General features: G+C 40.6%; 1 protein-coding gene across 10 annotated transcripts in view; it reads right to left on the reverse strand.

Annotated features, from left to right (window-relative positions):
- ASCC1 (activating signal cointegrator 1 complex subunit 1) overlaps positions 1-26,521 on the reverse strand; it is a gene marked incomplete at its 5' end in the record, with an annotated part of 127,485 nt that overhangs the window by 58,840 nt on the left and 42,124 nt on the right. For all 10 annotated transcript variants that reach the window (XR_013959058.1, XM_080642096.1, XM_080642094.1 and 7 more), the window contains 2 exons: positions 9,538-9,657; positions 18,904-19,040. Coding sequence is in view for 9 of the 10 variants with exons in the window: in XM_080642096.1 (XP_080498222.1) it covers positions 9,538-9,657; positions 18,904-19,040 (257 nt within the window). The remainder of the gene's footprint in view (positions 1-9,537; positions 9,658-18,903; positions 19,041-26,521) is intronic.

The following is a 26,521-nucleotide window of genomic DNA, read 5'->3' on the forward strand; positions in this document are numbered from 1 at the left end:
CTAACATCCCTATGCCCGGGTATCCATGAGCAGTGATTCTATCCTCCTCTGAAATGCTGTCCCCACTTATAAGGTATGCTCTACTTAGTATTCTCAGGAATGGTCCCTTAATGTTTCAAGTTTGTCTGTCTTGTTCTCCTACTAGATTATACTAGTATGCTTCTTCATAGCATGAATTATAAAAGGCACTGAATATACAATACTGAAAAGACATATTCTCTGCCCCCAAAAATCTATTTGGGAAAAGAAGCGGGAAAGACAGCAAGAAGGAAAATAGCATCTGGACACAAAAAGATGAGTAACATGAGAGAAATTTTAGACATAAGAAAAAATACTAACAAAGACACATACAATCATCAGTAAGTAGTGCAGCTGGCTGGGGCCTGAGGCAAGTATAAGATAGTAGAAGATCAAGTTGAACTATTAAGGTGGTTTTATACCAGAAGGTCTTGAATACTAGACTGGGGAATATGAATTTCAAAAGATGATGTGAAATGATGGGAGATTTTTAAGCAAGTAAGTCCTATGGTATATAGGCTATAGCTTAGGAGGACTAAAGTAGCATTATTTCATAGGATCTATACACACTGACATAAAAGTAATGTCTAGGTAATATTTCATACGAATGAACTGTGGAACAATATGCATAATGTGATCCCACTTGTGTAAAATAATATGCATAGACAAGGACTCTCAGCAGTCTGCTCTGCTTATCACCTACTGGGGAAGAAAATTGGGAGAGTCAGGGTAGGGGATAGAGAGCCATTTAATTTTCACTTTACCCATCTGTAACACTTTTATTTTTTTCATTGATTTTTTTTTTTTTTTTTTGAGAGAGAAACATGGATTTGTTGTTCCACTTATTTATGCATTCATTGGTTGATTCTTGTTTGTGCCCTGACCGGGGATCAAACCCACAACCTTGGCGTATCAGGACAATGCTCTAACCAACTGAGCTACCCAGCCAGTGTTGCAAGGCTTTATTTTTATAAGAGAAAACAATGCTAAAAGAAGTCTGGCTGTGAAAGGAAGATAGTACAAACTGGAAGGCAAACTGGAAGACAGTACAGTAATGCTGGGCTGCACAGCTGTGGGATTTAACTCTAATTACATACATACATACATACACCTCTCTCATCTTCTTTTCACCAAACTTCTTTTCAACAAAAAGTAGTTTGTCTCCAATTATTTTTTTAAATATATTTTATTGATTTTTTTACAGAGAGGAAGGGAGAAGGAGAGGGATAGAGAGTTAGAAACATCGATGAGAGAGAAACATCGATTCAGCTGCCTCCTGCACAGCTCCTACTGGGGATGTGGCCGCAACCAAGGTACATGCCCTTGACCGGAATCGAACCTGGGACCCTTCAGTCCACAGGCCGACGCTCTATTCACTGAGCCAAACCGGTCAGGGCTCTCCAATTATTTTTAATCGCTTTTAATCTGCTCCATTTTAAGTACAGGCTTTACAGTGAAACAGAGCTAGGTCAAACCATAATTCTACTACTTACAAACACATACTAATTACTACTGACCTTGACCTGACCAAGTATACCGAGTATACCTAAACAAGTATAACACACCTGTTATAACAACGTTTTTTTATGTTAAATTTATTTTTTTTTAAATATATTTTATTGATTTTCTACAGAGAGGAAGGGAGAGGGATAGAGAGCCAGAAACATCGATGAGAGAGAAACATCGATCAGCTGCCTCCTGCACACCTCCCACTGGGGATGTGCCCGCAACCAAGGTACGTGCCCTTGACCGGCATCGAACCTGGGACCTTTCAGTCCACAGGCTGATGCTCTATCCACTGAGCCAAACCGGTTTTGGCTTTATGTTAAATTTACTTCTAATGCAAATTGTTTACTTTTTAAAAAAATTCCTCATCCAAGGACATTTTTTCCATTGATTTTTAGAAAGCGTGAAAGGGAAGAGGGGTGGGGTGGGGGTGGAGAGAGAGAGAGAGAGAGAAACATCGATGTGAGAGACACACATTGATTGGTTGCCTCCTGCATGTACCACAACTGGGGCAGGGGATCAAACCCACAACCGAGATACGTGCTCTTGACAGGGAATCAAACCTGGGATCCTTCCGTGCATGTGTCGATGCTCTAACCACTGAAAAACACCAGCCTGGGCTACTTTTATTTTTTAAATCCTCACCCAAGGATATGTTTTTCATTGATTCTAGACAGAGAGGAAGGGAAAGGGAGAGAGAGAAACATCGAAGTGAGAGAGAAACATTCATCTGTTGCCTCCTGGACATGCCCCAATTGAGGATGGAACCCATAACTTGGGTATGTGTCCTGACTGAAATCGAACCCACGATCCTTCAGTGCACTGGATGACACTCTAACCAAATGAGCCACACTGGCCAGGGCAACAAAAATGTTTTTTAAATATCAGATAGGTGAAAAGAAAAAATTAATATCCAGAAATAACCACTGATAAAATTTTTATATATTCAGATTAACTGATTTATTTCTCTCCCCACTTTTTAAGGGGGAAAAAATTAATGTATATTTACAAATTGTTTTGTAACCTGTTTTCATCACATAAATACTTTATAATGAACATTTTCCATTTCCTCCCCTAATATGATTTTGATGAATATTTAGATTGTTTCTGGTATTTACTGTTATACACAATACTGTAATAAATATCTCCAAACATATTTTTTTTAATATTTTTTTATTGATTTTGGAGAGGAAGGGAGAGGGAGAGAGAGATAGAAACATCAATGATGAGAGAGAATCATTGATCGGCTGTCTCCTGCATGCCCCCTACTGGGGATCGAGCCCGCAACCCGGGCATGTGCCCTTGACTGGAATTGAACCTGGGACCCTTCAGTCCACAGGCCAACGCTCTTTCACTAAGCCAAACCAGCTAAGGCAATATCTCCACATAAAGATATCTGTCCACATATCTGATTAATTCCATTGGAAAAATTTCTATAGGGTGAATTAGCAAGTCCAAGAAGTATTAAGTAAAACTCTTGAAATAAAGTGCCAACTTGCTTCCTAGAAAGTTTGTATTAACTTATACTCTTACCAGCAGTGACCTTTGCATGTCACTCATCAAACACCTATTTAGTTCTCTTCTACTTCAAAATTTGTATTTTCTTTTAATAGCTTAGTTCTTAAATAGATTTAAGGTCCTTAAGGTAAGGGTCATTTTACCCATTTATATTCCTCATTTTGTCTAAAATTGGAGTGCGTAGTACTTTGTTAGTATAGACTGTTTATTTTGGGATATTTATCTTTTGTCTAACTATTTGTTAGCCCTTTTACTGATCTCTTGTCAATTTTAGAGCTTCTCTTAAAAGACTGTTATATGATCTGCAAATGACAATTTTTGTCTTCTTCTTAATTGTCTTTGTTTTATAGCTTAAGTATAATTAGCCTCAAGTTTCAGAACAATGTATTTAAGATTAATGGTTATTATAGGCAACCATGTTTTATTTGATTATAATGGAAATAAACTTAGTAAAAATTATCATTCAATGTGATTGCTGATTTTTGCTTTGAAATAGATATTTATCATATTAGGTAATATCTTTCTATTTCTATTTTCTGAAAGATTTTAATAAAAAAAATAGGTTGAATTTCATCAAAAGCTTTTTAGGCATGAATTTAGATATTATTTTTAAGTTTTATCTATTAAGTAGGATGTCCTGGTCTTAATTTAACTTTGCACTTTTGAGATATACCAGCCTAGTCATAATGCATCATACTCATCTGACTCCTACACTTCACTTTCAGAAAATTGCCAAATTAAGCAGATTTTACTATTCTTACATTGATGTGTCAATTCTAATTGTTACTATTCTATTTCAGGTCTTTGCTTCTCACCTGAATTACTGTAATGGCATTTAAATATTTCCCCATCCTGTTCCTGGATCTTCACTTCAATTATATATCTATACTAATAAAAGCCTAGGTGGCCCTCGAGCCCTCGTGTCATCACAAGATGGCCTCCCCACATCATCACAAGATGGCCACCACAAGATGGCCGCCCCCACATCGTCACAAGATGGCCACCCCCACACCATCACAAGATGGCCGCCACAAGATGGCCGGCAGGGGAGGGCAGTTGTGGGCAATAAGGCCAGCAGGGGAGAGCAGTTGGGGGTGACCAGGCCTACAGGGGAGGGCAGTTGGGGGCAATCAGGCCGGCAGGGGAGGGGAGATGGGGGCAATTGGGCCAGCAGGGAAGGGCAGATGGGGGTGATCGGGCCAGCAGGGGAGGGTAAATGGGGGTGATCGGGCTGGCAGGGGAGCAGTTAGGCATCAATCAGGCCGGCAGGGGAGTGGTTAGGGGGCGATCAGGCTGGCAGGCAGGCGAGTGGTTAGGAGCCAGCAGTTCTGGATTGTGAGAGGGATGTCCGACTGCCAGTTTAGGACCGATCCCCCAAGGGGCCCCAGATTGGAGAGGGTGCAGGCTGGGCTGAGGGACACCCACCCCTCCCCAGGGCATGAATTTCGTGCTAGGCCTCTAGTATAGTATATAAATTGCATTAAATGTATATAAAACCATTTGGGGAGAATTAACATCTTTATGAAACTAAGTTTATCAATGAACATGGGTATCTCTCAATTTATTTATAATTTTCTGCAAAAAAGTCTTGCATAAACTTTGTTATATTTATTCCTAAGTACCTTATGGTCTTTGTTGCTACTGTAAATGGATGGTGTCTTTTTAAAATGGTGTTTTGTGTTTGTTACTGGTGTATAGAAAAGCAATTGATTTTATTATACTAATTTTATAGCCAATCACTGCTAAATTTTACTAATAACTTGGTAATTGTAGATAACTTTGTTTTATTTCTGGTGAGAAAATGTGATTTGTAAGATACCAACTCATTGAAATTTATTAAGTCTTACTTTATGATCTATTATGTAATCAATTTGCTTCAACTGTTTCATGACCCTGAAAGGAACATGAATTCTTTACTGCTTGACCTTTGAATTTCTTCCCAATAAAATATTAATTATACAAATTTGGCTTAATCTATTTTGAGGCTGTTCTGTTTGTTCATACAAGTTTAGAATTATTACATCTTCCTGGTAAATTGAACCTTTTATCATTATGTAACAGTCCTCTCTATTGCTAATAATATATTTTTCTGTAAGCCTATCATGTTTGATATTCATTCTGGTACTTTCTTTTGGTATTTGCCTAGTGTATCTTTTTCCTTTCTATTATTTCAACTGTTGGGGAGAGAAAAAAAAACTTTCCTCTAACTTTCAAGGTTCTTTTCTGCTGGTCTTATAACTAAATCTCCATGAGACTTATTAATAAGAGAAAACAATCAAATTTTATTACATAAGTATGTATGGGAACCCCACATACATGAGTGTCAGAAACCCCCCATACATAAGAGGTTCAAAGACAGAAAGGGAAAATAAGGTATTACATGACATTCTGAACTAAGGATGAGGTAAGGCACCTTGGGACTTCAGAGGAGAGGAAGGTCGTTTGTAGGACAATAAGAGCAGATGTTCAGTAATTAGAAGTTTGCCCTGTCATATAGATAGGCCATAAAAAGTTACTTCTGATGATAACTCTTACTATGGGCAAGGTCCCTAATATAAATTCTTTTAGAAAGAGGTAAGAGTTTCTCTTGAGCCTGCAGAGTCTCAATTGACTTCAGCTCAAAATAATTCATATGCCAAAGCAGCACACTTTGGGGAGGCCTGTTTGGAATTTCACAACTTCATGCTGTGGATGTGTCTCTAGTAAAGAGCATATAACTAGATTTTGTTTATATCTAATCTTATAAAACCTTTCTTAAATGATGAGTTTATTTCATTAACATATAAGTATTATATGTGTGGGCTTTTACTACCACCATACTTTTTAATTTCCACTCATTCCACTTCTTTTCTATACTACTTAACCTTATTTGGGCTGAATTTGTATTTGTTCCTTTTTCTATTTCTTTGAAATTTACTCCCACTATTTTCAGACTTACTTTTGAAATTTTATTATGCACATTTATCTTAACAAAGTTAAAATAATACCTTAACAACCCTTTCCCAAATAATAAAAAAATCTCTAAAATACTTCAGCTCCAGAATTCCCCTTAGTCCTGACTTGCATGCTATTAGCTAACATTTATGTTAGGTGAACAATGTTAAGTCTTTTTAAAACTCTCCAATTATATAAACAATGTTTTCCATTTTATGTACTCAACATTCCTTTCTGCATCTCATACTATCCTTCTTGCACGCCCAGCTTTCTGATTCATTTTCTTTTTCCTGAAATATATCCTTTAGAAGTTCCTTTACTGCAGATACCTCTGAGTTTTTGTTCATCTATAGAAGTCTTTATTTCACCTTTGTTTTTAAAAAATTTTTTCCTGAATACACAATTCCAGGTTGACCATTATTTTCTCTCAAAAATATTCTGTTGTTTTGGCTTCTGTTGTTGATCCTGAGAAGTCCACTGTTCTTATAATTGTCAATACTTTGTAGGTGACTTAGGATTTTTTCCTTTGTCTTTAGTGTTCTGTAATTCCACTATGATTTATCCTGATATGGATTTCTTTTTATTTATTCTACTTGTATTTAATCTTTTCTTTTCTTTTTTCTTTTCTTTTTCTATCTATTGCTACTGTCTCAATCCAAGTCCCTTTAATCTCTTCACATGGCCATCTCATCTCACGATGCCGCATCCTTACTGGAATATGCTAGGCTTTTTCTTACCTCAGGGCTTTTGCTCCGATTTTCTTTTGCCTGAAGCAAAAGGTGAGGACAGCCTTCCCACCTCCTTTGTCTGTAAACTCCTTTAGATCCCAATTCAGTATCAATTCCTTAGAGAGGCTTTTCTTGACCCTGCCCACCCCATCATAATATTTTCTCTCTTTAGTAGAGCACCACACTTCTCCCTGCTTTGTCTTTATCACACTTTGCAGTTATATATTTGCTATTTGTTAACATCTGCTTTCTCCACTAATCTGTAAACTACATGGGGACAACGGCTGTGTCTGGCTTTATTCTATTCTATATTCAAAGCCTAGCACAGTGCCTGGCACAAAGGGGGCATTCAATAACTTTTTGTTAAATAAACAAATGATCAAATGAACACCCAACTTCCTTTACATGGCATGTAACAGTGCTGCTAGAGTTGCACTTGCAGACGGGGGAGTCTCGGCTTAGGTCCTTAGCCAAGCTAGGCAGAGAGGAGCCCAGAGACATGGGAACATTCTGTTCTAGTTTCTGTACTGGCCAACGGGACAGAGACAAGAACGGGGTTCAGTACAGGAGAGGAGGGTGGCCTGCAAAGTGGGGGCCAGAATAAAGAGTGAAGCAGTGTAGTTGAGCAGAGGAGAGGGAGGAAAGGAGAGGGAGAGGAGATAAGGAGGAGACAGGGAAGGGAGGGGGCTGGGAGGAGAGAGGGCGGGGAAGGGGAACAGGTGGGAGAAGGATGGAAAAAGAGGGGAAAAATAAAAATAAAAAACAGACTTGAAGGCCTAAATTAGGAAATATTCACTAGTTTATTTCATGAGACACTGTAATTCCATGTATATTTTTCTTATAGCTTCATGTTAACTGCATAAGACCATCACAGATATTAGTCTTACAACAATAAAGTTTATACTAATACTGACAAAAATTAAGTAAATTCCATAACACAGGATAAGAAAACAAATTAATAGCAGTCAGGCTGAGTGACTATGATGCCCTATAAAATTACAAGGTTAAGCAAGGGAATCAAAACCATGACTTCAATCATTTAAAAAGTGAGTCAGCCCAAAAGAATTGAAAACAGTTCTATTCACAATAGCCAACAGGTAGAAACAACCCAAATGTCTATCAACTGATGAATAAAAAAAATAATTCCACACAATGAAATATTACTCAGCCATAAAAAGAAATGAACTATTGCCTGGCCAGCTTAGCTCATTGGTTGAGCATTGACCTATGAACCAGAAGGTCAACGTTACATTCCCACTGTGGGCACCTGTGGGCGCCTGGGTTGCAAGCTCAATCCCCAGTAGGGGGCATGCAGGAGGCAACAGATCAATGATTCTCTCTCATCATTGATGTTTACTATCTCTCCCTCTCCCTTCCTCTCTGAAATCAATATAAAAAAACACTATATATTTAAAAAAAAAGAAGTATTGATACATGCTACAACATGAATTAATCTTGAAGACATTATGCAGAATGAAAGAAGTCATGTCTCTAGATGGTTTCTGGTTCAGTGTGAGCTCTGCTCTAAGTTACCTTAATGAAAAGATCACACAAAAACAAACTAATTCAAGTTGGGTTCTTCTGCTTACCAAGTTCGGTTCCTCTGCTCACCAAAACCTGCAATGGCTCTGGATGCCTAGTATAGCCTCAGAAATAGCTTGGGTTGCAGGTGTGGTAATAAACAAAAATAAAAAATAGTACTTTTAAAAAAATATATTTTTATTGATTTCTGAGAGGCAGAGGGAGAGATAGAAACATCAATGATGAGAGAGAATCACTGACTGGCTGCCTCCTGCACATCCCCTACTGGGGATCAAGTCTGCAACCTGAGCATGTGCCATTGACCAGAATTGAACCCGGGACCCTTCAGTCCACAGGCCATGTTCTATCCACTGAGCCAAACCCACTAGGGCATTAACTTTTTTTAATCCTCACCCAAGGACATGCTTATTTATTTTAGAGAGAGGGAAAAGGAGAGAGAGAGAAACATCGATGTGAGAGAGAAATATTTATCGGTTGCCTTCCCAAACATGCCTTGACTAGGGATTGAACCCACCACCTTTCGGTGTACCAGACTACACTCCAACCAAGTGAGCCACACCGGCCAAGGCTAAACATTTGTTGATGTATGTTTTGATGAGTTAGTATATATGCCAAGCACTATTCTAAAGCATTTTATATAGATTAATTCAGTCCTAATAATCTTATGAAATTTATATAGTTATCATCCCCATTTGCCTGGGTATTCACTAAATCTGCATTATTTCACTTTTGTAACTAATAACCTAAAATGCCACCCTTCCTGCCTCCTATTATCCTGGAATACATGAAGGAAGCACTGAGTTCCATAAAAACTAGATTGCTGCCGAAACTGGTCTGGCTCAGTGGATAGAGCGTCGGCCTGCGGACTGAGGGGTCCCGGGTTCGATTCCCGTTAAGGGCATGTACCTTGGTTGCGGGCACATCCCCAGTGGGAGGTGTGCAGGAGGCAGCTGATCGATGTTTCTCTCTCATCGATGTTTCTAGCTCTCTGTCCCTCTCCCTTCCTCTCTGTAAAATATCAATAAAATATATTTAAAAAAAAAAAAAAAACTAGATTGCTACTGTCAATATCTACCATCCAAGTAACTTCATAATTATCAGACTAAAGTACTTTTTCCTACAACAAATTCCTCTTTCAAGATATCAGCTTACTATTTTAAAAAAAGAAGAGGAATTGACACACTCTTTGCAATAATAAGGTCTTAAAGAAAAGGAATCAAAACTAGCTGAACTTCCAGGGATGCTTTTAGGCAGCTCCTGATTAAAACAAAGAAGTGTTCCAGAAACATACCTGTTGGAGCCATCTTTCATATGAACTTTGGCATAAAGAACATCCACCATGCCAGGATCATCGTTCATGTATTCTATCCCTTCCATCTCTACTTCTAGGGGTTTGCCCCCAGAAATGTCGCTGCAAAGGAAAAACCATTAGATTTTTATATTTATTTATATTTTGAAACATGGTTAATATACATAGTCAAACTACAAAAATTAAGTTGTTGGATTTTTTTACTAACAACATTATTTAACCATCCTTCTAATTTCAAAATGAATACATGTTTAATGCACATAGACTAGAAACACTAGTATTTCCAAAGTCACACTAAAAAGCACTCTAAGAAAAAGGCAAGCAATGATAGTTCTGATAGACAAAGACAATTGATGTGTTGACCATCTCTGAGGTTTTACATCATTATATCTACAAGTTGCACAGTATTTCATTCATATAACAATGATGGAGGTATAAAAGCTAATATCACATCTTACAATTTGACAATATTTATAAAAAGTCTTCAATAAAAGAAACCCTTGCCGAAACCGGTTTGGCTCAGTGGATAGAGCGTCGGCCTGCGGACTGAAAGGTCCCAGGTTCGATTCCGGTCAGGGGCACGTACCTTGGTTGCGGGCACATCCCCAGTGGGAGGTGTGCAGGAGGCAGCTGATCGATGTTTCTCTCTCATCGATGTTTCTAGCTCTCTATCCCTCTCCTCTCTCTTCCTCTCTGTAAAAAATTAATAAAATATATCTTTAAAAAAATAAAAATAAAAAAATAAATAAAAGAAACCCTTTGCTCAGACAACCCAATTTATAGGAACCAACCCTAATGAAATAATTATGAATTCAGCTACATATGCAATGGTAGCTGATAAAGAACAGTTCTTTACAGAAGAATTCCAACTGATAAATGCAGAAGTAATGACGGAATTAGAGTATCACCATTTTGCAACTCCAGATAAAACAATGGATCTATGCAAGCTCCCCAATGGATGCTAAAACTTAGACAAAAGGCTGGAGGAAATATAAAGAGACCCCTCTAAACAATGGATCAGGCTGATCACTCTCAAACTGACTGATCAAGCTTATCACACACACACAAAAGAAACGACCAAACATTACGTGCCTCCTGATATGATGCAATAGGGTTTTGACTGATGCATTGTTTGGAGTAACAAAAGATTGGTAACAGGCTAAATGTCCAATAACATAGGACAGATTAAATAAATCAAAACACTATGAGCAATAAATAAGCCATTCAAAACTAAGGAAGCTTTTCAGGTACTAATACGTAATGATTATCTTTTATCTTTTTAAGTTTAAAAAAAGGCCCTAGCTGGTTTGGCTCAGTGGATATAGCATCGGCCTGGGGACTGAAGGTTCCAGGGTTTGATTCCAGTCAAGGGCACATGCCCGGGTGGGTAGGTTCGATCCCCAGTAGGGGGTGTGTAGGAGGCAGCTGATCAATGATTCTATCTCATCATTGATGCTTCTCTCTCTCTCCCCTCTCCCTTTCTCTCTGAAATCAATAAAAATATATTTTTTAAAAGTACACAGCAATGTATATACTACTATTTATGAAAAAAAATGGGGATAAGAAAAAAAATATATATACACATATATATTTGCTTGTACATACATAAAATCTCTGGAAAGAAACAAAGACACTGCTAACATCTGTTGCCTTTAGAGAGGATAGCAGGGTGCTTGGTGGGATAGCAGTGGGAAGAAAACTCTTCAATGCATATCCTTTGTACCTTTAAATTTTTGAACCATGTAAATGTATTCTCTATTAAAAAGTTAAAAATTTTTAAAATATGCAAAAGAAGCCAAACACAAAAAGTATATATACCAAATGATTCAATATATATGACATTAAAGGACAAGCCAGATTAACCTATGGTAGTGGTCGGCAAACTCATTAGTCAACAGAGCGGCAAACCGCGGTGGCTCGCAAGCCGCAGTTTGCCGACCACTGACCTATGGTAATAGAAATCAGAACGGCCGAAACCGGTGTGGCTCAGTGGACAGAGCGTCAGCCTGCGGACTGAAAGGTCCCGGGTTTGATTCCGGTCAAGGGCACGTACCTTGGTTGTGGGCACAACCCCAGTAGGAGGTGTGCAGGAGGCAGCTGATCGATGTTTCTCTCTCGTTGATGTTTCTAACTCTCTATCCCTCTCCCTTTCTCTCTGTAAAATATCAATAAAATATATTTAAAAAAAAAAAAAGAAATCAGAACGGTAATTACTCCTCAAATAAGTGAATTTACTGGAAACGGATAAAGCATGAAGGATCTTCATGAGGTAATGGCAATGTTCTACATCTTGATTTGGGTGTGGTTACATTTGTCTTAACTCATTAAACTAACATGTAATACTTTCATGCTAAGTGAAGCCCACCACCTTGCTTTTTTCCCAGACCCTAAAATAGACTTATACTTCAACCAGAGAAAGCCTTGCTGGGCCAGGCTAAAACCCAACTAAAATTCAGCTCACCACACGCAGCCTTCTCCAAGCCCCGGAAGCCAGGGGCTACATCCATCTTGTCCACGCCTATATCCCCAGCACCTGGCACATTGCCTTACATAAAATAGGTACTCCATAAATCTCTGGTAAACACTGACTTGATGTTCTATAAAGGGAGAAGCTGTTCTGGACAATTTTGAGAAGAATGTGGACACATGTGATACTGTTATTGAATAAAATGTGGTACTGGCTCAAAAACAAAAGGCTGCTAGGATGCACCAAAAGACAATTCCAAAAGGCAAAACAAAAAAGTTCTCTTGATATTGAATTAAAGTCATAAAATACTATTTGTTGTCTAGGAATCCCAATGGTAAAGATTCATTTAAAACTTCAAGGCCATTATTACTGCATAAGATCAGAATTTATCTCAATAAAAAACTAAATAATTGAACTATTCTAGACAGATATTTGAAGAGAAAAATTACAGCCTTGATCATAAGTATCCTATAAGTACCTCTAATAAGTGGGATATTCCAAAAACACAAGCCAATCTCTGAACTATTATCTGAGGCCTGTAGCTTCAATCAACAATACAGTGTATCTCCATTCCAAGTAATAGTCAAAGAATTCAAATGAACCCTAACTGGTTTGGCTCAGTGGATAGAGCGTTGGCCTGCGGACTGAAGGGTCCCAGGTTCGATTCTGGTCAAGGGCATGTACCTTGGTTGTGGGCACATCCCCACTAGGGGTTGTACAAGAGGCAGCTGATCGATGTTTCTCTCTCATCGATGTTTCTAACTCTCTATCCCTCTCCCTTCCTCTCTGTAAAAAAATCAATAAAATATATATTAAAAAAAAATTCAAATGAAAGACTGCTATTTAATCCTATCAAAATGTAGGCAACAAACTTTTTCTTAAAACAGTTTAATACTAACCATACATTCCTCTACATTTTTTCAGCTTTAACCCTGCACAGTCAGATCACCAGAAAGCACCATATCATTAGTTTAGTTTCCCACTAAAATGTTCTCACTAGGTTAATATTTAATACTAGAGGCCCGCTGCACGAAATTCGTGCACTGGAGGTGGGGGTGTGTATGTCCCTCAGCCCGCCCTCTCGCAGTCCGGGATCCCTCTTGCAGTCCGGGACCCCTTGCTCCTTACCACCCGCCTGCAGCGGAGGCGGGAGAGGCTCCCACCACCGCAGCTGCCCTCGCCAGCAGTGAGCCTGGCTTCTGGGAGCGCACTGACCACCAGGGGGAAACTCCTGCATTAAGCGTCTGCCCTCTGGTGGTCAGTGCATGTCATAGTGACCAGTCGTTCTGCCGGTCATTCCGCCATTCAGTCGATTTGCAAATTAGGGTTTTATTATATAGGACTAGAGGCCCAGTGCACGAAATTCATGCACAGTTAGGGTTCCTAGGTCTGACCGGCAATTAGGGGCCTTCCTTCCCCAGCTGCAGGCTGCCAGCCGGGGTCTTCCTTCATTCCACACCACCCCCAGGTGGTCAGCACACATCATAGCGAGCGATCGAACTCCTGGTCTCCCAGTTGAACTCCCAAGGGGACACTTTGCATATTAGCCTTTTATATAAGAAGATTATATCCTCAACTTCTAAAGGTCAATACAAGAAAAAGAAATGTGAACAATATTCTTGTATCTTCTGGAAAACTGTAAAAAATACTGCTTATCATCATTCTGGGTTATTTATGTTAAGATTTATGCAACCAGTTTTTCTCTTGACTTTAGAACCAGAAAAAGATTCTCTCCTAAAAAGTTGTTATGCTCCTTTTTATCAGATAAGAACTATAGCCCTAGCTGGTTTGGCTCAGTGGATAGAGCATCGGCCTGTAGACAGAAGTTCCCGGATTAGATTGCAGTCAAGGACATATGCAGTTGGTAGCAGGCTCCTCCCAGGCCTGGGCCCAGGTCAGGGCATGTGCAGGGGGCAAGTGATCGATATGTTTCTCTCACATCGATATTTCTCTCTGTCTTTCCTCCTCTCTTCCACTCTCTATAAAAATCAATGGAAAAATATCCTCATGTGAGGATTTTTTTAAAAAAAGAACTATAATAACTGCTGTGTTTCTTTCTGGAATTTAGTTCAAATATACTGGTGCTCGAAAACAGCATTAAATTTTAATGCTCAAGTACAGTTATCTTACCTTGGTTTTCAGGTAGAATTTTCTCCCCATTCCACCTCTATGGTTTCTGAGCTCTCTGACTTTAACATTTCTTTTGTATATATGTCCTCACTATAAAGGATCTCAAATCCTTGGAATGAGAAGAGATGCCAAGAACAAAAAAAAAAAAAAAAAAAAAAATGAAGCAGGATCTACAGCCTGCCTTATGAGTAGAAACTGAAACTCTTTCAACCTATCCCTAGGATTTATCAAGAGGGAGATTAAAGAACAGGATGGTTTGCCTGATAAATGCTCTTCGTCTTAGTGACCAAACTATTCCACCTGGAACACCAGTGAGCACATTTTTCAATTCAGTGACATCTGAGGCAATAATTAGGAACTAACATTTGCCCATGGGTATTTTTCCTCCTCTTCTCTCCTCACTCTTGTCCCTTTTTAACTTATTTGGTTTAACCTCAGGCCTACTGGGAACACTTAGGAACAAGTAGAGTGACGCTGGAGCTACAGAGTGCTGCCTATTTGTCGGACTATATACTCAGAGCCACTGCACTGTTTGCGCTCTATATCTCACAAAGAAAAGTCACAAGGGACACAAGCAGAGCTTCAGTGTTTCCTGGACACTGTAAATAATTCACTGTGAACAATTCTAAATAGCTACACGAGTCTTTAGCCTGAGAATTGAAATCAAAGTTGTTTCTCATCAGGTAGCATCCTTAAACTCAAAACTACCACCAAATTTAAAACAAATATTCAACCATCCATTTCTTTAAAATACCTATATAGTACCGCAGTTTTAATTAAATTCCAATATAACCATATATATTTAATAGTTTAATTTTAAAAGCCATCAAATTAAACTATAGCAAATTATACACTGATCTATTCATTCTCAATGTTTTTATTTTTTATATATTTTTTTTAAATATATTTTATTGATTTTTTACAGAGAGGAAGGAAGAGTGATAGATAGTCAGAAACATCAATGAGAGAGAAACATCGATCAGCTGCCTCCTGCACACCTCCTACTGGGGATGTGCCCGCAACCAAGTCACATGCCCTGGACCGAAATCGAACCTGGGACCCTTCAGTCCGCAGGCTGACGCTCTTCCACTGAGCCAAACCGGTTTTGGCATATTTTTTATATTTTAATTTGAGATCTTTACATCATAAAAGGTTCAGGTTAGAAATGTCATTGTTTACTGAAATATAAAGGCTAACATCAAAGAGCAAAAATAAAGAAAAAAAAGGTTAGATGATACATTTTACTTACTAGACCTGTAATATAGGCTTTTTTAAAAAAAGAGATATTTTTTCTTTTTAGGAGAAAAAATTGGTTAGTACTTCTAACCAATCCAAACAACCAATTCTGAGTCTCATCCTCCTCCGCAGAAATAAATTAATTTTGCATTGTATACTTTCTAAACAAGTGTGTGTGGCAGAGGGAACCATGGGAGAAGAGGGTCAGAGAGGATTGTTTTACTTGCTGATTTCAAATCTTCCCAGCTTCTTGAAAAGAGCATGTTCAAAATTTTTTGCCTGCATTGCAGATTTTTGGCAGGGTAACTTTGTCCTATTTCAAAAGCTTTGCTGAATTTGAAAAACTACAATTACTGTTTTCATCCTGTCATGTCAAAAATTCTTAGGAACTATTAAGGCTGATCTTCAATGCCTATGCACATCAACCCCAACATGCTTAAAGGGCTTAGATTTGGCCTTTAGTCACAAAAGGCACCAAGAGACATAAAAAGAGGAACTCAGCTAAATCCTCACATAGCTCAGGATAAAACCTCAGTGATTAAAAACCTGTGACCCGATTTTTTTTTTCATTTAAGAAGAAAGTTTATTTAATGAGTGTTTGGTGTCTTATGGAAACTCCAGGATTCTAAGACAATCAGATTCAGTGCCATATAATCAGGAACAACAGGCAAAAAGTAAAAAATTGGTTCAGTGAGGAAAACACAGCTGCTACAGTATCTTAATCTGCTCAGTCTGTCATCAAAATACCAGACACTTGGTGGCTGAAACAACAGACATTTATTCTCACAGATCTGGAGGCTGGGAAGTCAAGATAAAGGTTCTGCCGATTTGGTGAGAATTCTCTGGATTGCAGATGGCTACATTCTCACACATGGTGAAGTGATTTTTCATAAGGTTAAAAAAATACTTCTCTAAACAAATATTTTATCCACCTTAAAAAAATTTTTATCAGGATTCTTCCAATGGCAGCCAAGAAAATGCAGCTGCTTTCAGTTTTGTTTAGCAAAAAGTAACCTGGGTATAAGTTAAGGCAGTGGTCAGCAAACTCATTAGTCAACGGAGCGGCAAACCGTGGCTCGCGAGCCGCATATGGCTCGCGAGCCGCATATGGCTCGCGAGCCGCAGTTTGCCGACCACTGAGTTATGGTATCAGAACTCATTCTTAAACCAGGTAAAATTGCTCTGCTTTGTAAGGTGAAGCATAAAGTTTTCTTTTTTGCAAGGAAAATTATAAATACCTAAATACAAATTATTCTGAGTTTCAGGTAAGATTGAAAAAAAAGTTATGTTCCTTACTGAGTAAACAAGACATAAGTATTATTTGCTGTTTGAGATTCAGAAAGAATAAACAGACTGTAAGCCCAATCAGCTTATGATTTTGCTCAAAAAAAATATTTTGTCTTCAAAACAATGGAAAAGGAGAAGAGGCCCACAAATTAAGTCATTGTATTAAATAGTTTTATATACAACACTAGAGGCCGGGTGCATGAAATTCGTGCATGGGGGGGGGGGGTTGTCCCTCACCCTGGCCTACACCCTCTCACAATCTGGGATCCTTCGGGTAGGGTTCCTAGGCCTGGCTGGCAATCAGGGCCTATCAGGGCTTTCCTTCCCCTGGCTGCCGGCAGCTGGCCCCGTCCCTGCCGCTGCTTGCCATCTGTCGGTGCTGCCCCCCCTTCCCCAGCCACCAGTTGCCTCCCTCTGCAGGCGATAGGCGTGGGTGCAATTGCTTGGCTGGCCTGGGCTTCCCTCTGTGGGGCAATGGATCACGGGGCTCCATGATCAATAGCCCAGCAGAGGGAGGCCCTGCCCACCCGGCCAGGGCTCTGCAATCGAGCTTCGCTCAAAGGGTGGCCTGGGTCTCCCTCTTTGGGGTAATCGTGGAGTGCCTCTACACTCCCCCCCCATCAGCCACCCCGCAGAGAGTGGCGTGGGGCAATGACGGGGCCCCCTGACCAATCGCATCACACCCGCCTTGGCTGGCCTGGCGCCAGTGCATGTCATAGCATGGTCGTCCGGAATGTCATCCAGACAGTCATTCTGCTGTTCAGTCAATTTGCATATTATGATTTTATTATTATAGATAACTAGAGAAAATTTTTTAATCCTTTTACCTTGTTTCACCCAATGAACCAGATAACCCATTTCTACAAGGCAATGATACAATAGTATGAGACCTGAATATTGTAATAAATTTTTAAAAACTATTCAAGTGAGCCAATTTTCTTTCTTTTTTTTTAAATCCTCACCCAAGGGGAGATGGGGAGGGAGGGAGAGAAAGAGAGAGTGAGAGAGAGAAGGGAGAAACATGGATCAGTTGACTTCCTCAATGCTCAACCAACTGAGCCACTCTGGCTGGGCTCAAGTGAGTCAATTTTCAAATTTCCCTTGTTCTTCATCAATCCTAAGTAAAAGCAGTAAAGTGAGAGGTGGGAAGAGATGCTTCTTTGAAATAAAGACAATATAGGTTTTACTGTGTTGTGTTCCTTGGGTTGATGTATGTGTAAATTAAAATTTTACAGTAAAAAGAATAACAATTCTGCAATGTTTTCTCTGAGCCAAAACATTTGCTTGGATAGTCTTTTGGTATCCTCACACTGATTTACACAAAATTACCTGTATTAAAAAAAAGAAAATTAAAGTCTGCATTTCTGAAATACAATGAAGACTTTCCTAGAGAATCAAGTTATAGTGTTGAATTACCGTGGTAAGCAGAATAATGGCTCTCCAAAGATGCCCACATCCTACTATCTGGAATCTGTAAATTCGCTATCTTATATGGCAGAGACTTTGGCAGATGTGCTTTAGGTTATGGAGTTTGAGATGGAGAGATTATCCCGGATTATCTGGATGGACTCAATCAAATCATGAGAGTCCTTAGACACAGAAACTTTTCCCTGCTGTGGCCAGAGAGAGAGGTGTGACAATAGAAGAAGGGTCAGAGAGATACAACGCTGCTAGAGTTGAATACAGAGGAAGGGGACCACTAGCCAAGGAATGTGTGTGGCCGCTAGAAGCTGGACTTGAAAGGCAAGGAAACAGATTCTTCCCTAGAGCCTCCAGAAAGGAACACAACCCTTCCACACCTTGATTTTAGCCCAGTAAAACCCATATCAGACTTCTCCCCACCGAACTACTGTATATAGTACATTTATATTGTTTTAAACCACCAACCTTATAGTAATACAGAAAACTAATATAGTAGTCTATACTCTTTGATGGATAATGAAGATAATTTCCTTTTGGAGAAAATAATGGCATGTCCTATTAAAACAAAATTTGCCTACTAAACTAGTATATTTTAAGGTAAAGGTTTTCCATAAAAATTTGTAAATATATGCTTTAAGTACATTTTAAACCTTTCAGACAATGGTTCAATGTTAAGTGTTACAAATGGGTGAATCAACAAACCTCATTCCCATGTCACCCTACTCTCTAGTCCAAAAACAAGTCTTTGATACCCCAAAAAAGCCAGTACAGGTGACCACCCTTACCCATACCTGTGGATTACTCACTCAATGAATTCCTCTTTGCACTGCTTTAGCATCTCACATGTCTGCTGGATCTCTTGCTCACTTAAAAGGACCAACATCCCAATAGTCAGGTGAAGTTTTTTGGGATTCTGGAAAATGGTGCTATCAACTCCATGATCCTGTTATAACAGGGAGAAAAACAAGAAACTCAGGCCATACAAAAGCAAGTGGTAGTAATAAACTTTAGAGACCAGACATAAACCCACACATTTATATATAATTAACTAATATTTAACCAAGATGCCAAGACAATTTAATGGAGAAAGGAGAGTCTCTTCAACAAATGATGCTGGGACAATTGAATATCCATATGCAAGAGAATGAAGTTAAACCCTTACCTCACACTATATACAGAAATTATATCAAAACTAGAGGCCTGGTGCACAGACTCGTTGGGGGCCGACTGGGGCCCATATCAGGGGTCCCTTGGCCTGGCCTGCGCCCTATCGCAATCCAGGATCCCTCGGGGGATATCGGAGGCCTGGTGCACGAATTAGGCCCAATCCCCGCAGGCCAGGCCAAGGGACCCCACCAATGCACAAGCCCGTGTACCACCGGGCCTCTAGTATGCATACAAGATCTTTGGTTAATCTCTCCAGCCCTCCCCCATCCCCCTTACCTCTGAGATTCTTCAGTCTGTTCCATGTTTCCCTGCCTGTGCATTGAGCATCTGCTCCCTAATGGTCAGCGTGCATCATAGCTACTGGTCAAACAGTCGCTTAGGCTTTTATATATATATATATACTAGAGGTCCAGGGGGGTCCCTCAGCCCAGACTGCACCCACTCCAATCGGGGACCCCTCGGGGGATGTCCGACCACTCTCACAATCTGGGACCGCTGGCTCCTAACCACTCACCTGCCTGCCTGCCTGATTGCCCCTAACCTCTCTCCCTGCCTGCCTGATCGCCCTTAACCTCTCTGCCTGCTTGCCTGATCACCCCTAACTGCCTCTGCCTGCCTGATCACCCTTAACTGCCCTCCCCTGCCGGCCTGATCTCGCCCTCAACTGCCCTCCTCTGCCAGCCAATTTGGTTCTGATTGGTCAGTTTCTATGCCAGTCAGCATCAAAAGCTCCACCTCCTAGGCAGCCATTGGCTCCTTACATTCACCCAGATTTGGTTCTGATTGGTCAGTTTCTATGCCAGTCAGCATCTCTGGGCCTATCAACGGGGCCTGATCCTAAAGGCGGGGCTGATCAGCAGCCCTGGGAGAGGCCTGGAGAGAAATGGAGGCACAGCTGTTGGCCAGGCCAGGAGAGAAAGAGAGGCAAGTTCTGATCAACAGCTGCCACAGAGGCTACGGATCAGACCCTGCCTCTCTCTCTGCAGGCCTCTCTCTGGGCCTGATCCGCAGCCCCCTAGGCAGTCAGTGCTGGGTCAGGGTGCCGGCAGCGGCCCCAGTCAGTGCGAGGTCATCACGGCAACCCAGCACTGCCTTCCGGTCTGGTCGATCCTTCGGTCGTAACAGTCATTACGACCCTGGCTCTTTATTATATAGACTAGAGGCCTGGTGCACAAATTCGTGCATGGGTGGGGTCCAGCCGGCCTGCCCCGATGGGGGCCCATCAGGCCGGGCTGGCAGGGAATAGGGGCCGCAGGCGGTTGGCTGGCTGGCCCCACCTCAGATCGGGGTGTTATGGGCCAATCGGGGCCCATATCAGGATGGTTGGCTGCTGCAGTGTGCATCATAGCCACCGGCTGTTCTGGTCGTTCTGGTTGTTCCTCCATTCCGGTCACTGGGATTTTATATATAGAGATATTAGAGGCCCGATGCATGAAATTCGTGGAGGGGCTTGGCCCTTGCAGCCCTGGCCAGCCCTTGCAGCTCCAGCTGACCCTTGCAGCCCCAGCCGGCCCTCGCAGCCCCTCACAGCCTCAGCTGGCCCTCGCAGCCCCAGCTGCCTTGGCTGGCCCTCGCAGCCCTGGCTTCGTCCGGAAGGTCGTTCTGCTGTTTGGTCTAATTAGCATATTAGCTCTTTATTATATAGGAAGATGTATCAATGGCATAAATATGAAAGCTAAAACAATAAAACTCTTAGAAGAAAAATAGGGGAAAATCTTCATAACCTTGGATTTGGCAATGGATTCCTAGATGACACCAATAGTAATGGCAATAAAAGAAAAATAAGTAAATTAGGCTTCATCAAAGTTACAAACTTTTATATATCAAAGAACACTATGAAGAAAGTGAAGATAACCTATAGAAGGGGAGAAATATTTGTAAATCATGCCTGATAAGAGTCTAGTGTCCATAATATGTAAAGAACATTTACAACTCAACAACTAAAAGATAAAGAACCCAATTTAAAAAAATATATAACAAACTTGAGTAGATATCCATCCAAAGAAGAAATACAAATGACCAATCCTATATAATAAAAGCATAGAATGCAAATTGTCCCCTCAACCAGGAGTTCTTCCTGGAGTTTGACCAGGGAACGGGGCCAGCCAGAGGAAGGGAGGGAGGCCCCGGCCAGCAGCCAGCAGCTGCTTAGGGACCCTACCAGTGCACGAATTTCATGCACTGGGCCTCTAGTAAGTACATATGTTCAACTTCATCAGTCATTTAGAGGAATAGAAATCAAAACCACAATGAGGTACCATTTAATAACCTTTAGGCTGGCTACAATAAAAAAAAGGTGGAAAATAACACATGCTGGCAGGATGTGCTTGATAGGTATAGGATTTCCTTTTGGGGTGGTGAAAATGTTTTGGAATGATATAGAGCTGGTAGTTGTAAATGGACTAAATGCCACTGAGTCATTCACTTTAAAATGGTTAATTTCATGTTACATAAATTTTATCTTGATAAAAAAAAAATTGTTTAAAAAAGGAACTAGTAGCCTGATAGAATGGCAAGCCCAAGAAAAACAGAATACCATCTAAATGGGTTCCAAAATACCTCTTGCTCCTTATCAACTTTGTTAGTTCCAGAACAACTGGGCCTCTTATGGGCTTCCCCAAAGAATATCTATAATAATAAAAGTGTAATATGCTAATTAGACCGGACAGCCGAAAGACCTTCCAGACATACTTCCGGACAACCTTCCGGACGAAGCAGGAGCTGATGAAGTAGGGGCTGCGAGGGCCGAGGCAAGCCACTGCGGCTGCAAGGGCCCTGCCCCTTCCACGAATTTCATGCATCGGGCCTCTAGTACACTTTTTTTATTTTTAATAAATCTTTATTGTTCAGATTACAATTGTTCCTCTTTTTTCCCCCCATAACTCCCCCCCACCTGGTTCCCACCCCACCCTCTGCCCTTAACCCCACACCCCCGACTGTCCTCATCCATAGGTGTACGATTTTTGTCCAGTCTCTTCCCACACCCCCCACTCCCCTTTCCCCCGAGAATTGTCAGTCCACTCCCTTTCTATGCTCCTGATTCTATTATATTCACCAGTTTATTCTATTGATCAGGTTTTTTATTCACTGGATTTTTAGATTCACTTGTTGATAGACATGTATTTGTTGTTCATAATTTTTATCTTTACCTTTTTCTTCTTCTTCCTCTTCTTAAAGAATACCTTTCAGCATTTCATATAATACTGGTTTGGCGGTGATGAATTCCTTTAGCTTTTTCTTATCTGTGAAGCTCTTTATCTGTCCTTCAATTCTGAATGATAGCTTTTCTGGATAGAGTGATCTTGGTTGTAGGTTCTTGCTATTCATCACTTTGAATATTTGTTGCCAATCCCGTCTGGCCTGTATAGTTTCTGTTGAGAAATCAGCTGACAATTGTATGGGTGCTCCCTTGTAGGTAATTAACTGTTTTTCTCTTGCTGCTTTTAATATTCTGTCTTTTGCTCTTGGCAATTTAATTATGATGTGTCTTGGTGTGGTCCTCTTTGGATTCCTTTTGTTTGGGGTTCTGTGCACTTCCTGGACTTGTAAGTCTATTTCTTTCACCAGGTGGGGGAAGTTTTCGGTCATTATTTCTTACAATAGGTTTTCAGTATCTTGCTCTCTCTCTTCTTCTGGCACCCCCATAATTCAGATGTTGGTACGCTGAGGTTGTCCCAGAGGCTCCTTACACTATCTTCAAATTTTTGGATTCTTTTTTCTTTTTGCTTTTCCAGTTGGGTGTTTTTTGCTTCTTTGTATTTCAAATCTTTGACTTGATTCTTACGGTCCTCTAGTCTGCTGTTGGGTCTCTGTATAATATTTTTTATTTCAATCAGTCAGTGTATGTTTAATTTCTAGTTGGTCCTTTTTCATATCCTCGAGGGTCTCACTAAATTTATCAGCCTTTTCTAGAAAATTCTTGAAAAACCTTATAACCATGGTTTTCAACTCCATATCCAGTCGTTTGCTTTCCTCCATTTCTTTCATTTGTGACCTGTTTCTTTGTCTCCGCATTTTGGCTGCTTCCCTGAGTTGGTGGAGTAGCTTTGTGTGGTAGGTGTCCTATAGGGCACAGTGGCTCAGCCTCCCCAGTTACCTGAGGTGGACACTCTTGGTGCACCCCTTTGTGGACTGTGTGCTCAGTCTTGTTGTAGTTAAGTCTTGATTGTTGTTGGTATCACTAGGAGGAATTGACCTCCAGGCCAATTGGCTGTGAGGATGAGCTGTGTCTACACTGGGAGAACTTCTGTGCTGGAGACCTAATGGGACAAGACTTGCAAAATTGCAAAAGCCTCTGTGCTCAGCTTGGATGGGGCGAAATTTCAGGGCGGAGCAGACAGCCTTGGCTTTCCGTCAGCCCTGCCCTATGAGGCCCCTGGGTCTCAGTGTCCCTCGGTAATCACTGCAAGCACCTCTGAGAGAAAGCTGCCCTCGAGTTTCGCCCGCTGCCAGACAGTCCAGTTTCTCCCCGAATGAGTCTGGGTTCCCGGAAACTCGCCCGGAACTGAAGTTCAGCACAGTAGGGAGCTTCCGTCTCCCTCCTGCTTTAGAAAGCCAGCCGCGCACTCAGCCGCCCGTGCATTCAGCAGTCAGTCCCCTTTGCACATGCGCGTGCCTCCGGACCTCTGCCTTCCACAGCTCCCAAGTCTCAGTGTGCTTTCTCTTTTCCTGACAGTCCAGATTACCCCCGAATGAATCTGGTTTCCCAGAGTCTCGCCTGGGACTGGAGTTCAGCCCAGTCGGGAGCTTCCGTCTCCCTCCCACTTTAGAAAGCCAGCCGCGCACTCAGCTGCCTGTGCATTCAGCTGCCCGTCCTCTCCACACACGCATCTCCGTACCTCAGCCTTTTGCAGCTCCTCTGAGTCTCATTGTGCTTTCCTCTTTCCTTCTAGTTGTAGTATTTCCACTCAGCCAGCTTTCCTGTGGTTCTGGATGGTGTCCGTTTTGTCTTTTAGTTGTAGTTTTGAAATTGTTGTGCAAGGCAGCAGTTTAGGTGTTTACCTAGGCCGCCATCTTGGTTTCTCTCTCTAGTACTCTTTATAATATAAAAAAACACTCTACTTTGCCAACACTGCAGTATTTTCAGGTAAAGTACTCTGTGTTTATTTTTTAGTTTATTTTATTGCTTTTTTACAGAGAGGAAGGGAGAGGGATAGAGAGTTAGAAACATCGATGAGAGAGAAACATCGATCAGCTGCCTCCTGCACACCTCCTACTGGGAATGTGCCCGCAACCAAGGTACATGCCCTTGACCAGAATCGAACCTGGGACCTTTCAGTCTGCAAGCGGACGCTCTATCCTCTGAGCCAAACCAGTTAGGGCAGTACTCTGTGTTTAGAATAAATTCTCCCACGCAAGGAAATCCGTAAAAAATGAATTTGGAGAGAGATCCAGACACAGAGATGCCACATCAAATATGATGATCCTTTACTGGCATCATCATCCCTTGTACTTTAAACCTTTTGTCGCTGGGAAGCAAAAAGGTAAATATACCCATAAATACACTCATATTCCCACTCCCCCTTTTTTCATGTATTAATTGCACTTCCCTATACAGAGATCATAGAGCTATTATCTTAGCTCACCAATCTTTTTTTGTCCTTATGCAAGGATATGTTTTTATTGACTTTAGAAAGAGAGGAAGGGAGAGAGAGAGAAACAACAATGTGAGAGAAAGATCAGTTGGTTGCCTCCTGAAGCAACCTGACTGGGGATTGAACCCACAACCTTTTGTGTATGGGATGATGCTACAACCAACTGAGCCACCAGCCAGGGCCCCCCTTTTTTTAAGTTGAAGTGAAATTCACTCAACATACAATTAACTATTGTAAAGTGCACAATTTATTGGTATTTACTATATTCACAATGTTGTGTAACAACCAGCTCTCCTCAGTTTCAAAACTTTTCCCTTACCCCATAAAAATACTCTGTACCTGTTAAATAATTATTCCCCATTCCCCACACTCTGGTAACCTCTAATTTGCTATTCTGGATAAAGTATATAAAAGGAATCATACAATATGCTTTTTGTCTGGTTTCTTTCACTTACCATATTTTCAGAGTTTGTTCGAGATGAATTATGTATTGGTACACTTCACTCCTTTTTATGGCTGAATAACATTCCATTATATGTATAAAACACAATTTGTTTATCCACTCATCCCTTGATGGGCATGGTATTTAGGCTGTTTCAATTTTTTAGCCATTATAAATAATGCTGCTATAAACATTCGTGCACAAGTTTCTGTGTTGACATATGTTTTTAATTCTTCTGGGTATAAACCTAAGAGTGGAACTGCTGGGTCATGTGGTAATTCTACTCTATGTTTAACTTTTTGAGCAACCACCAAACTGTTTTCCACAGTAGCTGAACCATTTTACATTCCTAGCAGCAATGTAAAAGGGTTCCTATTTCTCAACATCTTTGCCAACACTTATTACTTTCCTTTTTTTATTTTATTATAGCCATCCTAGTGGGGAAGTGGTTTCTTACAGAGGTTTGGGTTTGCATTTCTCTACTGACCTATGCTGCTGAACATCTTTTCATCTCCTTGTTGGACATTTGCACATCTCCTTTGGAAAAATGTCTGTTCAAATCCTTTGCCCATTTTCTTTCTATTGAGTTGCAAGAATTCTTTACATATTCTGATACTAGTCCCATATCAAATCATGAATTCCTTTTGAACATAAATAGGCCTCACATTTCATTACACTCTTTCTGCAAATAAAAATAAGAAAAAAAGTTGAAAATCTTCTCCAACAGGAGCAAAACAGGAATTCTATCTTTAAATTCCAAATTCTTATCCCATAATCTGAACACTGGACAAATAAACCACCAAAAAGCAGAGAAATGTATTTACCAAATGCAGAGAGCTTATATCATATTTTTGTTTTGCCAGACTGCTTAATTTTTGCCTTGGCAACAGGACTTCATAGATTATTCATTTTCTAAGTGTTAATGGAGGTTGAGCTAATTTTACATCTGATGATGAGTTTGTGATTCTATACATCACCCAAATTGCCTCACTTAATGAACATGATTTTAAGGAACAATCAGCTTTAAATGTGTCAAGGAAGGCTAAGTGCAACGCTTATCACCCCAGCTGCTCCAACCTACGGCAGAACCTGTCACTTTAGAAAGTATTAAAAATCCTCCCCTCAAATGATTCTAATATGACAACTCCATGCCATGCTACACAGCTGAGAACTGTTCCCCTAGTAATAAGAGCTAATATGTTTTTGAGCTCTTACTCTGTC

Source organism: Plecotus auritus (assembly GCF_963455305.1).
Source record: "Plecotus auritus genome assembly, chromosome: 9".
NCBI classification, from domain to species: Eukaryota; Metazoa; Chordata; class Mammalia; order Chiroptera; family Vespertilionidae; genus Plecotus; species Plecotus auritus.